Source organism: Cajanus cajan, chromosome 3 (assembly GCF_000230855.2).
Source record: "Cajanus cajan strain Asha chromosome 3, NIPB_CcT2T_4, whole genome shotgun sequence".
Taxonomy (NCBI): Eukaryota; Viridiplantae; Streptophyta; class Magnoliopsida; order Fabales; family Fabaceae; genus Cajanus; species Cajanus cajan.
This window is the reverse complement of record NC_138519.1, coordinates 27,136,503-27,151,209: the sequence shown is the minus strand read 5'-3', so window position 1 is coordinate 27,151,209 and position 14,707 is coordinate 27,136,503. Positions and strand designations below refer to the sequence as shown.

General features: G+C 27.5%; 1 protein-coding gene across 1 annotated transcript; it reads left to right on the top strand.

The window, feature by feature from the left end:
* Nucleotides 1-1,105: 1,105 nt before the first annotated feature.
* Nucleotides 1,106-5,652, top strand: LOC109816672 (PHD finger protein ALFIN-LIKE 2). The gene is made up of 5 exons (XM_020381751.3): nucleotides 1,106-1,400; nucleotides 1,474-1,506; nucleotides 2,145-2,367; nucleotides 4,158-4,278; nucleotides 5,133-5,652. Exons 1-5 carry the CDS (start codon nucleotides 1,310-1,312, stop codon nucleotides 5,379-5,381), a joined length of 717 nt encoding a protein of 238 aa, XP_020237340.1. The 5' UTR covers nucleotides 1,106-1,309; the 3' UTR covers nucleotides 5,382-5,652.
* Nucleotides 5,653-14,707: the final 9,055 nt, after the last annotated feature.

Genomic DNA, 14,707 nt, shown 5'->3' with positions numbered 1-14,707 from the left:
AATATCTAACAATTATTTCTTTTATAATATATTTAAGACAAATGATATAAATTAATATAAAACCAAATATTTTCATCAAATAAAGAAATTATGTTACTAATGCATAATTATTTATAGAATATATTTTAAAATAATATATTAGATTGGATCAAGTTGATATGATTCGAAATATAACTTTAACACATTTTAAAAATACATTAGATATAATTTCTTCAAAAATATTTTTTTAGAAGGGATAGGGTTAGTGAGTCACGACAAGTAACCAAAACCCAAAAAGGGGATTACTACTCTATCCACAATAAATAAGAAATTTTGATAATATGTCATGTCAATTTCTTAAATAAATTTTATTTTGAACAATACCAACATACACAACACAATGCCTCCAAAGCAGAGCACGTCGATGACGCTGACCGGAATTCTGCCACCAACCGCTGGCCTCGGGAGGAGACAATGGCTTTGCTCAAGATAGGGTCAGGTATGGACGTTACTTTCAGAGATTCAAACCCCAAAGTCCATATATGGGAACAAGTCTCAAGGTAATTAATTAATTAATTTTAACTTCTTTTTTTCTTTTCAATCAGTCTTGCATTACATATAAATATATAATTTTTCGTTACTTTAGTTGAACAATTGAATTAATAACATATTCAGGAAACTAGAGGAAGTAGGATATCATCGCAGTGCGAAGAAGTGCAAGTATCATAGGAGGGCGAAGGAAGAGCGTTGCGCCAAACCCAACGGTGCCAAAATCTATCGAGTTTTCGAGCAATTGGAAGCTTTAACTCACCCACTTCCCCAACTCGACAACAACGATGTTGTTATTCGAGATGCAAATGTGTATATGATTAGTTAGGATTCCCAAAAATTTAAAAAAATGATTTTTTAATAAAATAAATTAAGAATTAAATTGAAATATATAAATATAAAAAAAATGATGATGTGATTGAAAATTAATGATGTGACAAAAAATCAAACAAACAATTTCAAAACCCTTCCAAAATAAGAGGATACGTATAAATTCTCATAAAAAAAATCATTTATATTTATCAAACATAAAAAAATAAAATAATAGCGTTATTGGTATAGACATGCCAACACACGCTCCTTCACTTTGCTTGTTGTTCTATTTATTTATCTTTTCTAAATTCCAACCTTTGTCTCTTCTCTCTTTCTCTCTCTCTTTAGTTCTATTGCTAACAACATATGTACATGCGATCCCTACCATCCCTTTCCATGGTCTCGTCCCTACACCCTCACCGTGCCTTCTAGAACCTTCCGCTCAGATCTTAATTGGATTCGTTGTTTCATGGAAATGGCTTCCACTCCTCGCACCGTCGAAGAGATCTTTAAAGATTACAACGCTCGAAGAAACGCCATTGTTCGCGCTCTCTCTCAAGGTTCTCTCTCTCTCCTCTTTTCCCTTTTGAATTTTACTAAACTCTCTAATTCTTTTGCTTTTTCCTTTCTCAGATGTGGACGAATTCTACAAACTCTGTGATCCAGGTTAAGCATTCTCGCAAATCTGAATTGACTTTATTTTTATCTTTTACTTTACATTAAAAAATATTTTCTTCTTTCTTGGTAAGTTGTGCATGTTTACTTGGGTTCTAGGAGTTTCCTTTTTATTTATGAGAATTTGAGGGAAAAAATTGTATAAAATAAAGTTCTTTAACATGTCCCATCCTACAAGTTTTATAAAAAAATAAATAAACATATAAAAATGTAATATATAGATTGATTAAAAGTTTTGTTACCGGTTAGTAGTTTGTTGGTCACTCCCTGTGTTGGTTAAGCAATGTAGGTGTTATTGCAAATCCGGTAAATTTTGAAAACGTTAAGATCAACTTAGGGTTTGTCTATTTATTTATAATGTATGTTTTTGGCCTTTGATTTGGTTGAGGTTTGATAGTCATTAACGAGTTAAATTGTGTTAAAGAGTCTATTTGCTTGCAAGATATAAATATTTTTAAGATTTTTTTTACTAAAAAATATTCTTTCATTTTTAATATTCTCAAAATACTTTCAAGCTTATACTCAAATAAATCGAATGTTAAGAATGATATGTTGGTTGTTATGTTTTATTACAATGATTATTATGATTTTTTGTGAGTTTGAGGTTTTTATGGTGTGTTTGTTTTAAGATAAGGAGAACTTGTGTCTCTATGGACATCCAAATGAAACATGGGAGGTGACTTTGCCAGTAGAGGAAGTTCCACCGGAGCTTCCAGAGCCAGCACTTGGAATCAATTTTGCTAGGGATGGCATGAACCGCAGGGACTGGCTTTCTCTAGTTGCTGTGCACAGTGATTCGTGGTTGCTTTCTGTGGCTTTTTATATTGGAGCTCGTCTTAATTGCAACGAAAGGTATCATGTAGCTTTGTTTGGTTGTCTTTATGTTATGTGTCTGCAATGCACATGTCTAAGTTTTGTGTTAAAATTTGAAAGCTAGGGCTTGTTATTGTAATTGTTGTTGAAATGCATTGGTATCATCATGGATGAGTGTTTGTCTTTAAGAAATAATGAGTTTTTAATTAATTGAAATTAAATGTGATTTATTCGTGGTCTATTGTGATTTTGAATTATTATATGCATACATTTTTTTATATATAAAATATGTATTAAGAAAATGTTAAATATTTAGTAATATATGTTAGTACCGACATTTTATGGCCCTTAAATATAAATATTTATAACCTACAAATAGGTAGATGATTTTTTCTGGTTACATAATAGGTAGATGATTTACTTAAAGTTTAATACTTGTTTGTGCATTTTTTTTTGAAAATCTTTAATTAGGTTCTTAAACTAAAAAATATATTATAATTGGATCTTCATGTTTTTATATATTTTTTTAATATAGTTCTTGAGATTAAATTTTTTTGATAAAATAATTTTTATATTCTCATACCCAAACAACCATATATATTAGATTATTATTCAATGTCATCATCCATATGTATTAGGTTTTAATATTTGTTAAAATTTTCTATTAATCTATAATTTTTATGATTAAGGAGATTAGATTTTTTTTTAGGATATATTTAAATAGGCTAGACATGTAGAATGATACATAAAATAATAATAAGAAGTAAACGTGTAAGTATGAAGATGTAAAAGATATCTCTTAATTAGATCAATATATATATATATATATATATATATGAAAAGATGAAAATTAAATCACAATTTTTTTAGTTTAGGGACCTAATTAAAGTTTTTTAGAAAGTTCATAGACTAAAACCATGTATTAAATTTTTAATTGAAAATAACATGTTTTATTATATTAATCAAATAAAAATATTAAAAAATATAAAGAGCAAATATATATTATAGTATTTACATTCAATTTACTTCTTTACTACCATTTATTGTAAATTGATTTATAAATATATTTTGGAATCAAAAGTAATATATCTTCAAATTAGACCAAAATAAGACAAAAAAAAACCTATTTTAGAAACTAAAAACAAACTCAATAAATTTAGAGTGACTAAAAATATTTTTTTTTTTCCTTTTATGAATATAATACAGTAAAAATCCAACAATAAAAATAACAAAACATTAAAATCATATCACTTTATATATATATATATATATATATAAGAGATAATAGTTTTTATTTATTTATAAAAATTAATATAAAAATAATTATAACATAATTATATAAATTTTTTAAAAAATTAGACGCTTCTTAACTATGGGACCTGACCGATTGCATATGAAAAAAACACCAGAGCTGGCCTGTTAGTAACATCAGTAGAGATCCCTTCTAATCCAAAAAATTAACAATTCAAGAAAACTAATCATAAACTTAAGGCAGGTGAGAGGATAGCTATTATGCTTGTATAAATGCTTACGTGTAATTTAAGCTTTATTTTTTTAAGTGATCAATTAATTCCAATCACTTCATTAGTATTTTATCTTTTAACAATCATGTTTGTAATTCCTGCTTATAATTATGAGCTGTAGAAGGGATTATAGGCCCCAAAGATACTCGAGAAAATGTGTATGTTGTTGCATTGGCTCTTGGAAGTTTTTCCCTTAAAGAATTTTCATTGGTTATCTTTGCTGAAGCATTTTTCATCAACATTTGCTATGAAATGGGCATATGGCTCCTTCTTTCTATTGATGGTTCCATTGATTCTTTATGGCAGGAAATATTTATTTAGCATGATCAATGATCTTCCTACTGTTTTTGAAGTTGTGTCTGAGAGGAAACAAATAAAGGACAAGCCCACTGCAGATAGTGGAAGCAAATCTAAGGGTAGTACCAAGGTTAGTGTTGTTAGTTTTTATGTGTGTGCTACTTGTCTTTGTTTTATCTATCTATGTTTATCTCTTAAATTAAACACAAAAATACCTTATTATATAACTACAATAAGATTCCATTGTTTATTTATTTATTTATTTATTATTATTATTATTATTGTTTGTGTTGTTGTATTTATGGTTAACTTTCAAAAGCTGCTTTTAGGACAAGCAAAAGCTAAACTAGGTTTTAGAGTTTTTAATCTTACTTTTTTTGGAACTACGTATAAAATCTTATTGTTTTTTTTTCTTAATCTAGGCCGTACTTTTTTGTGGAACCTAGTGGGACAAGACTTTTATTGTTGTTGTTGTATGTACAAAATCTATCTCACTTACTACACCCACAATTATACATATATATATATATATATATATATATATATATATATATATATATATATATATATTATTTTTTTTATTTTTTATTTTGCTTATGTACATGGTCATGAAAATTACAATACGAGTGTACAATACGGTTGCATTAATTCTTAAATTCTTTTGATCAAAATGTTGTTTCATGTTACAAATGCTTTAAAGATTATGAAATAAGGATATGTTTAAATAAATTTCTTCATAAGCTGAAATTAACTTATGTATAAATTAATTTGTAAAAGTTTTTTCCTATTAGATTCTTCAAAATCTTATTTTTAAGTTATATATAAATTAATTTTAACTTATAAAAAAAATATTTCAATTTTTCTTTCTGTTTTTCTCTCAGAAATATTTTTTGGAAAACTTATCAAACATGTCTAAAGATTTTATTGGGTGTCAAATCTTGCCATGCTTCTAATGATGATGCTTATTTTCTCATTTATTTGTAGAGATCAAGTGATGGACAAGTTAAAAGCAACCCAAAGTTTGCAGATGAAGGTTATGAGGAGGAGGATGAGCATAGTGAAACCCTTTGTGGGAGCTGTGGTGGAAATTACAATGCAGATGAATTTTGGATTGGATGTGATATATGTGAGAAGTGGTTCCATGGGAAGTGTGTGAAGATTACTCCTGCAAAAGCTGAGAGCATAAAGCAATACAAATGCCCATCATGCAACTTGAGGCGGGGCAAGCCCTAATCTGGAGGCAATATGTGAAGTGAATAATGTTGTGTTATGATCAACAAGATATACTATAATATAGTTACATCGATCTCTTGTAGTTCATGTTAACAATATAGTAATATGTCTGATCATAATCTTTCAGATCAAGTTAATTTCTTCTATCAAATTCTCAATGTATTTTATATAATTTATAGAATAGAATACTATACATATACATTCTATTTTGTCAATTTTCTGTATTTTGCATGAATTTACCTGCTGTATGTATAGTTATTTTACCTTCTGTGTGAATTTTGAGATAAAAGGTGGTAAAATACTATAGTGAGAGAACTATACCTTTACCTAAATCTTTTAATTATATTGATGAATAGGGTTGATCAAAGATTTTTCTGTACGTTATTCTTAAATACTCGGGTCAAACTTGATTGGCCTTAATTATAAGTTATAAGGTTATATTTGATTTGAGAGTAATTTTTAAATATTAAAAATATAGTGTTTTCCTTTCTTTTCTTTTTTAAAAAATTATGAAAGTAATTTTTTTTTTTCATTTTGATTTGGTTTTTAAAGAATGATGAATAAAAAAGTTGTTTTTTAATATTTTATATTCAAATATATAAAATTTAGGAAATAAGGTTATTTTGTTAATTATTTGGAAAATTAAGATTTTCTTTGTTTCAAACCAAATAGGATTTATTTATTTTTATAAATGTCCTTTAACTTGTGTTGCACAATGTGTCCATAATTTTGTAGACGATGAAGTCTTTCAAATTACACTTTTGACATTTGCAACTCAATTGGTTTTGGTGGCTCAAGTACTATTAGACTAGACTATTAATGAAATTTTTATTTTTTAATTTTTTAATTTTGACTGATATGATTTTATGGGTTGAGTAGTTTTGTTACAATTTCAAGATAAATGTTAGTTTCACTCGACTGATCTTAGAAAGTGTTTTCATAATTCATTAACTGGAAAATTTATATGAAATATATACTAAATTTTCATAAAGATTGCAGGTAAGTTAATTTTATGTGGTATTATAAAAATATTAGCATATTATTGTCAAACCTCTATCTTCTGCATTTTAACATGGTATAAATTGTTGTTTTGTTCTATTTTATGCATACATTTTTTTTTATAGCAAAACTACCTCCTTTTACTATAAGTGTGCAAAAAACAGGCGAGAGAACATAAATGGAAGAATTGGTGCAAAATTAGATTAAAAAATAGTTAATATGAAGCTGAAAGATATAACACAATCATGCTAACTTCATGTTGGACTGCATGCTCATGAAGCATATCCTAACTCAAGTTAACACGGTTGTGTTTCATTGTAACACGATCATGTTATCTTAAAAAGTGTTTGAGTTAGAGTGAATCAAACCAAAACTTGTGTTCTCCTATGTCAGAATTCTCATTCAAGTACAAAATCATTACAAGTAGTCAACCTGATTTTCTGCCTACTAAATTAGCTAAACTACTATATTCATATTTATCCTAATTATTCTAATAAAAGAATAATAATTATAAATGATTTTACAATTGCATATAATTTATCTTTTTCATTTAAATTCATTGACATCCCCCTCAAATTAATGATGATAAAAGCAAGCATCAATTTGTCAAGTAAAAAATTGTGTTACTGATGTGTTGATGTTTTAGTGAAAATGTTAGTTATTTGAACAAATTTCGAGACATGTGAGAGAGTGATGACTCTGGGATCACATGCTTTGATGCAATATGGATAGCATTGGTGTTGTTAGCATGCAATGGAGTGAGTTGTGCTTGAGGGCATCCAAGCTCTATAAGAAAACCATACAATCATATTGAATAAGTAGTAGACATTGCACAATATTTTTGCTTTGGTGGATAATTTTCATATTGAATCTTGTTTCTTATATTTCCATGAAATAGGAGCGTTAACATACACCAGCCAATAGTAGATCTCTACCTGTCTAAACAACCAATCAGCATCACTATATTCTTGGAGTTGGAGAAATGAATCAACAGGAAAACATAAACTATGCTTTGAGGTGCCAAAGAGATATTTAATAATTCATTGTACTGATAAATGGGTGTTGTGGAGATTGCATAAACTTACTAATTAATAATATGCACAACAAATGAAATATCCGAGTGAGTGATCGTTACATAGACGAGACTACCAACAAGCTTTTGATAAAGATTGGGATCATTAAAAAGGTCTCATTCATCTTGTTTATATTTAACATTAACTTTCGTTGGAGTATCAATATGGGTTGCATTTGTGAGTCAAGCTAGGTGCACAAAATCTTGAATATACTTTTGTTGATTTAGAAAAAAGCCTTCCCAAGAAATAAGTGAGGTTCCCCAATTCTTTAATGTGAAATATTGAGTGCAACATGTGTTTGATTCTAGAAATAACCTCTCGATCAGGACTAGTCATCACAATAACATCTACATAAATAAGAAGCACCACACTACCTTTAGTCATTTGGAGGAAAAAGTGATAGGTACTGATTTTGATTGAAAGAAAAAACAAGTATAATGGAGTAAAACTTTTCAAACCATACTCTTAGAGTATGTTTTAATCCATATAAAGAGCGTTTCAGTGTACAAATAATATTAGGTAAGGTGTGCAGGCATCACCATTAGGAAGTTTGATGTGAACTCCCTTCTTGAGATCACCATCAAGGAATACATTTTTTTACATTTATTTGATGTAAGGGTCCAGATTGAGATGCAACAAGAAAGCAAGAATAGTGCACACAATATGGTCATCTGGGTAACTAGAGCAAAAGTCTTATCATAGTCTAGACCATATATTCTAACTTATTTCCATGCACAATTAGTCAAACCTTATAATAATCTTTAGATCCATTTGAATGTAGTTTTATAGAGAACATGAACTTATTGCCTAAAGGTTTAACATACATGGGACATGACACCATATCTCATGTTTGATTTTTTTTTCTAAGGTATGAAGCTCAACTTTAACAAGCTTTTTCCAAGATTCATTCCCCATGGCTTGTTTATAAGAAGAGGGGACAACAATAGATGATAATTTTTTTGTCAAGGAACTAATACACCTTTCTAGGGCTTATGAACACATGAATTGTGTTATAGAGAAGCTAGTTTAGATTCTTGTACTTGATCAATAACCAAGGAATTATCTTGAAGGGGTCTATGAGGTTGGATTGGTTGATTTTGAATGGCAACACTTCGTCTTTTATAAGTCAAAGAAAGATTTAGATAATAATTGTCCTACAAAAGAGTTAAAAAAACAATGGAAAAACAAAAATTAGAGAAAAAAAGAGTCATGACGTGCTACAAACAAATATGTATTTGTTGGAAAATGACATATCCATAGATGTATATTTATACAAAAGCTTATTAGTCAAGTTAGTTTGTATATATATGTGATATAATAAAAAATAATATATATTACATTATTAACAATATAATCGAGTAAATAAAATTAAATATAAAAAATTAAACTATCAAAATTTTTGACATTTGCACTACATTTAAACGTTTTATATTCATAATTTATTCATACAAAATAAGAAATAAAAAATATAAACTCTAGTAATCACTTCTCTTCTTGTTCCTTTCCTTCATTTCATAATTGGAAATTTAGAATATTTTAAATGAGATATACGAAATATTTAGATAGTTTATATATATATATATATATATATATATATATATGAGGAGGGTTCAAACGACACCGGTGTAACTTTTACTAAGTGTTATACCGCTCAAAAATTTTATATTAAACGTGAATTTTGAAAATCCAACCGTTAGATTGAAAGTTCATATCTCTTAGATCATATATATCAAATTTTATATTAATCTAAGATGATTTGATACTTCATTCTTATAAAACAAAATTGACGTAATATATACATTTCAAAATATACTAAAATATGAACACTTTGATTACCTTCAAGTTGTTGTTCAATTTTAACAAAATTTGACATATATGATCTAAGAGATATGAACTTTCAATCTAACGGTTGGATTTTCAAAATTTACATTTAATATAAAGTTATTGAGCGGTGTAACACTTAGTAAAAGTTACACCGGTGTCGTTTGAACCCTCCTATATATATATATATATATATATATATATATATATATATATATATATATATATATATATATATATTAAGATCATCTTCTTTCATCATAATTTGTGCATGAATGTACGTTAATGTATATGAGTATACATGAATTATTCTCTCACTTTAATTTTTTATTTTCATTTTTATTTTAAATTCTAAATTTTAATAATAATAGACTAAACAATTTTTTTATCATGCTAATTTAAAAAACTTGCACATGAATTTAAAATAATTTATTAATTTATTTAAATTAAATTTATTGACATATTTAATATTATTAATGTAAAATAAGTTAATAGGTCAAACTAGACTTTTAAAAAGATCTGACTAAACTTATTAAAAAAAACATTATAAATAATAAGTTAAATTTAAATTTAAATTTTATAGAACACTCGGTCTATACATTTAAAATTTTACCTGATTTTACATTCGTAACTATAAATACTACACTAACAATTTAACTAAGAAAATATTCATCCGTCAAATAATTCATTAATGAAAAAGTAAACCAATCTATAAATTGATAAATAAAAAAAATTATAGATTATCACCAATTGTCATAAAAGGGTACTAATTAAATAAATCTACTCCATCCACCTAGGACAAAATTACTAAGGTTATGATCTGCTGAAGGTCATTAACCCATAATATAATCTTCATACTTCTTGGCCTTGGACGTCATTCTTCTATTTGATCTTGTTTGAACAGAGTCACTGGGCTGCTATAATGTTGTATTCTCCGGTTAAAATAAAAGTGAAGCTTTATCTAGTAATTTGTGTAATAAAAATGAGTCAAAAATTATATAAATTATCAAAAGGAAATTTCAATTATGATTAAAAATAGCATCAACAACATATTAAAAAACTGCATTTATATTTTTTGCCTATATTACTTGACCACCCAATAGCTCCTATAGGAACAATTTGAACATGTTGCTGGAGGATTCTAACATAGCAGATCCAGCTAGCATTATACTTATTAATACTTGGCCTCAAAGAATGTGGGCTTAGAAAGTTCCCCTGCAGTAAATTTGTTACCACTTCTTGGCCCAGTGCGGAATAATGGTCCTTTTGTAAAAGTATTTTTTAATTATTTATTTATTTATTACATATATATATATATATATATATATATTATATAAGTATTTGAATATTGAGTTTTTATGTCATACTACAAAATAAAAAGAAATATGAAAATATTGAATCTCATGGGAACATAATTTAAATAAAAAATAATCAAAAAGGAATTTGCAAGTGTATTAGAACATAATTTCCTATATTATTCTGATATAACTTTCTTATTCATACAATATGAGAATCAAAGTGTGGAAAAACTAATAATATTTGAGAATAAGTTTTTAAGGGTTGAAACAAATATAAAAATATTATATTATCATGTTTATTTTTCAAAAGATTATAGGACAAATTAATTTTAGTTAAAAATAATTTTATGGTGTGATTTACATTCAGATGTTTTTATTCAAAAAGAAAATCAGTATTCCATTAGTCCCCAATCCTTAAGTTTTTTCTTTCTTTTCAAAGTCTTTGTTTTTTTTTAAAAGAAATATTTTAAAGTTTAATTAATATTTTTTTCCTCATTTATATCCCCTGTTTAATAGAAACCTTCTTCAATAACTTTTCACTTAATTTTTACATAAATGATATAATAAAATATTAAATAGAAGTTCTTTTCTAGACCAAATTTATATCTATTAAATATTTCTTTAGTTTATATGCATTAACTTTAAAGGAAATGAAAAGAGTAATAAAAAACTAAAAAATAAATAAATTATACAACATATCTAAATTTTTTTCAACAATCAATTCAAAATTATTTACACAAAAATCACTTTAACTGATTTCAATATCATTATATGTATTTCAACTGAAACCAAACATTTAGGGTGTGTTTGATTTGTGTTTGGAGTTTGGACAACTAAACGTACGTTATTTATTCATTTATCGAATACAACATATTTTTATTTGACAATTATTTTTAAGTTGAGTTCAATGTCATTATGATCTAAACTTACTTGCTTCCAAAGTAACATTTTTCATACTTTTCTGTTCAACTTTCACGTGCAATTTTCTTCTATATTAATGCTCTATTTTTATTAAAGTATCTTGTACTTTATTTTGGAATATATATATATATATATATATATATATATATATATATAATTATATATTTTTTCTTTATATATTATATTATACTTTATTTACTTTTTTATTTATGTGCATTTGATTTATTTAATAATCAGAAAATTTATTAATAATATGACTAACCAATAGTATTAATATCAAAATATAAAATAATAAAAATAATAATATTATCAATTCAAATATACTTAAAAAATAATGAAATAAATAAAAACTCATTATATTATAAAATTCATACCCATTTTAATAATTACACATATTTGAAAGTACTACTTTTAATTACTATTATATCCAAACATGTTTCTATTTTGATAAAAGTATTTTTTTAGATAAAGGTACTCAAACATGAACCAAGTTAAATTAAACTCACTTTTAACTAAATATAAGTTTAAAAAATTAAGTTCAACTGATCAACTTAATTTTTTAACAATAATCCAAGCACACACTTACTCATTCGATAATTGACGTGGGCTATATAGTTATGGGACCTCCCTCATACAACGAGATTTATTTTTCCTTTTATACCACACATGTTTTTCATTGGAAAAATAAATACTATTTGAGTGTTTCAATTTTAGGCAACATTACATTTTATCTACATGTGTTAATGTCTTCATTTATTAGATGAAATTTATGATACCCTCTATTCCACAAACTCAATAACTATAATTAAGAAGTGTTTAACCAAGATAATTGAGTCTATGCATAAATAATTAATTGAGTAGTTTCAAATTTTGGAAGATAATATCACATAACAACTAAATTTAACAATAATCTCTAATAAAAACTTATTCAAATAAATTTAATTCTAAGATACAAAGTAACAGTTGTAACAACCCACCTTAGGTCATCACATCAATAACCAACAAGACAACTCCAAATAAATAATATAATATAAAGAAAATAGAGCAAACACCAACTATCCTAAAGTGAAAATAGTTTAAAACGTATAAATTATTTTCATCATGTAAAACTTAATCTTAAAAGAGAATTATCAGTAATAAGGTTATACAGTCATCCAAAAAGATAATATAATAATATCATCATGAAAACATCAAAATAAGACATCTTAGGAGCTGGTTAAACTCTAAATTCAGTCACTTCTCAAAACAACTACCAAAAGATTCCTTGTTGTCCCAAAGCCTCACACCTGATCTGCTCCTGCACATAGTGAAATCATAGTCCACATCATGGAAATATAAGAATTAGCATGTATAAAATCAACTATAATACATATAAATGAAATATCCTCAAAACCATATATTTATCATATACATTAATGCATACCAAAGGAATGACAACATCATTTACATGTCCATCTCCATGCTAAATAAATAAATCCAAAATCCAATGTATACACATCCATACCAATGCATACATAATCCATAATAATAAAGAATCCATAACTAATGTATACAATCCATATCAAATGCATACATATTTCATATCCAAACCAAAGTCACACCATTGTATAATCCCATGAAGTAGCCAACACATCCAAACCAAGTGTTGAGTTTGTGAACATGTCACCTGCCCATGTCACACACCTAACCTCTCATGGAAAATATACAGTTAGATTACGTTGTCACATAACCCTAATGATCCCAACCACTTCATCCATCGGTATGACTTGACTTTGCTCCCATACCAGTAACAAATAGAATGCTTAGAGGAGTATTTCAGAATCTACCTAACATTTAAAGTGGTTTATTATATAATCTTTGGAAAGTTCCACATTTGGATCCTCACCATGGGACCCCCCACAAATTCCATATTTTTCCAAAGACTATATCTTGACCTCACCAAGAAATCTCCCAATCCATACCATAACCTTACTCCTCTAAGTCCTATTAGCTTTCCAAACCAAACACGCATAAGCATTTTCCATAATTACATACAAATTTTTCTATAAGCATGCCACATTCCATACCAAACATATAACATCAAAAGGGGTATGATTCAACATTTAAAAGTTTCATAAAAAATTATAAAATATTTTCCTCAAAGAGACCACGCGCCTAACATAGTGATATTTGCGCTCAACACAACCAGAGAACTAGGAGCCAGGCTTTGCCCGCTCAATGTGTAGACTCGTGTGCTTAGCCATTTTGAAATGCGCTCAGACCATTTCTAAATGCGCTTAGCGCGCTTTGGACAAAAAGCCACTAGAAGTTGCCCACTCAGCACGCAGGCTCATGTGCTCAGCCCATTTCTAAATGCGCTCAATACGCCTTAGACAGAAAACTCTATTCTTTAGTGAGCTCAGCGCATTGTCACGTGCGCTCAATGCGCATGCATCAAACAACATGTCAAAAGTTTGAAAACTTCGATTTTCACCCCCAAAATCCATCCCAACATGAATCCTAGATCAGATTACATGATTCCGAACCATTATAAAGTATAAACACCATCCAAAAACATATTAAGTGATAAAATCAAGTGTTAACCATTAATCCATGAGAAATCATAGGAAATCCCAAAGAACCCTAACCAAACCCTCTCTAACTCAATCCAACCTCAATCATGCATAAAACATATAATCAGTGTGATATTTCAAATCCATACATATTAGATTAAGTCTTATAAGTACTACATTTACCTTAGAAACCTAAAAAATGCAAGAATTGAACAAAGTCCTCAAATCCCAACTCAAACTTCAATCTCACTTTTCAAGCCTTTAGAGACTAAATCTCTTGAAACTCCAATTGTGAAGATTGATCCTCGCCTGACAAACTTCCTAAATGTATCCTCAGCTTCCCTCTGGACTAAAGCTCCTCTCTCTACTTTCTCTCTCTAGAAATTGTCTCTGTTTGACAAATGAGATCCTTCATTCCTAAGCCCCTATATATAGCCATTTTTCCAAAATTTCCAACACTACAAGAAAAACACAAATTTTCGACGGAAAATTTATATTTTCTGAGGAAAAATTTTGGACGGATATTTTCGTCAGAAATTTTTGACGGAAATATAAATCCGTCAAAAATTTCTGACGAAAAAATAAATCTGTCAGAAATTTTCTGTCAAAAATTTCTGACGAAATATTCTTTCAGAAATTTCTGACTGATTTATATTTCCGTC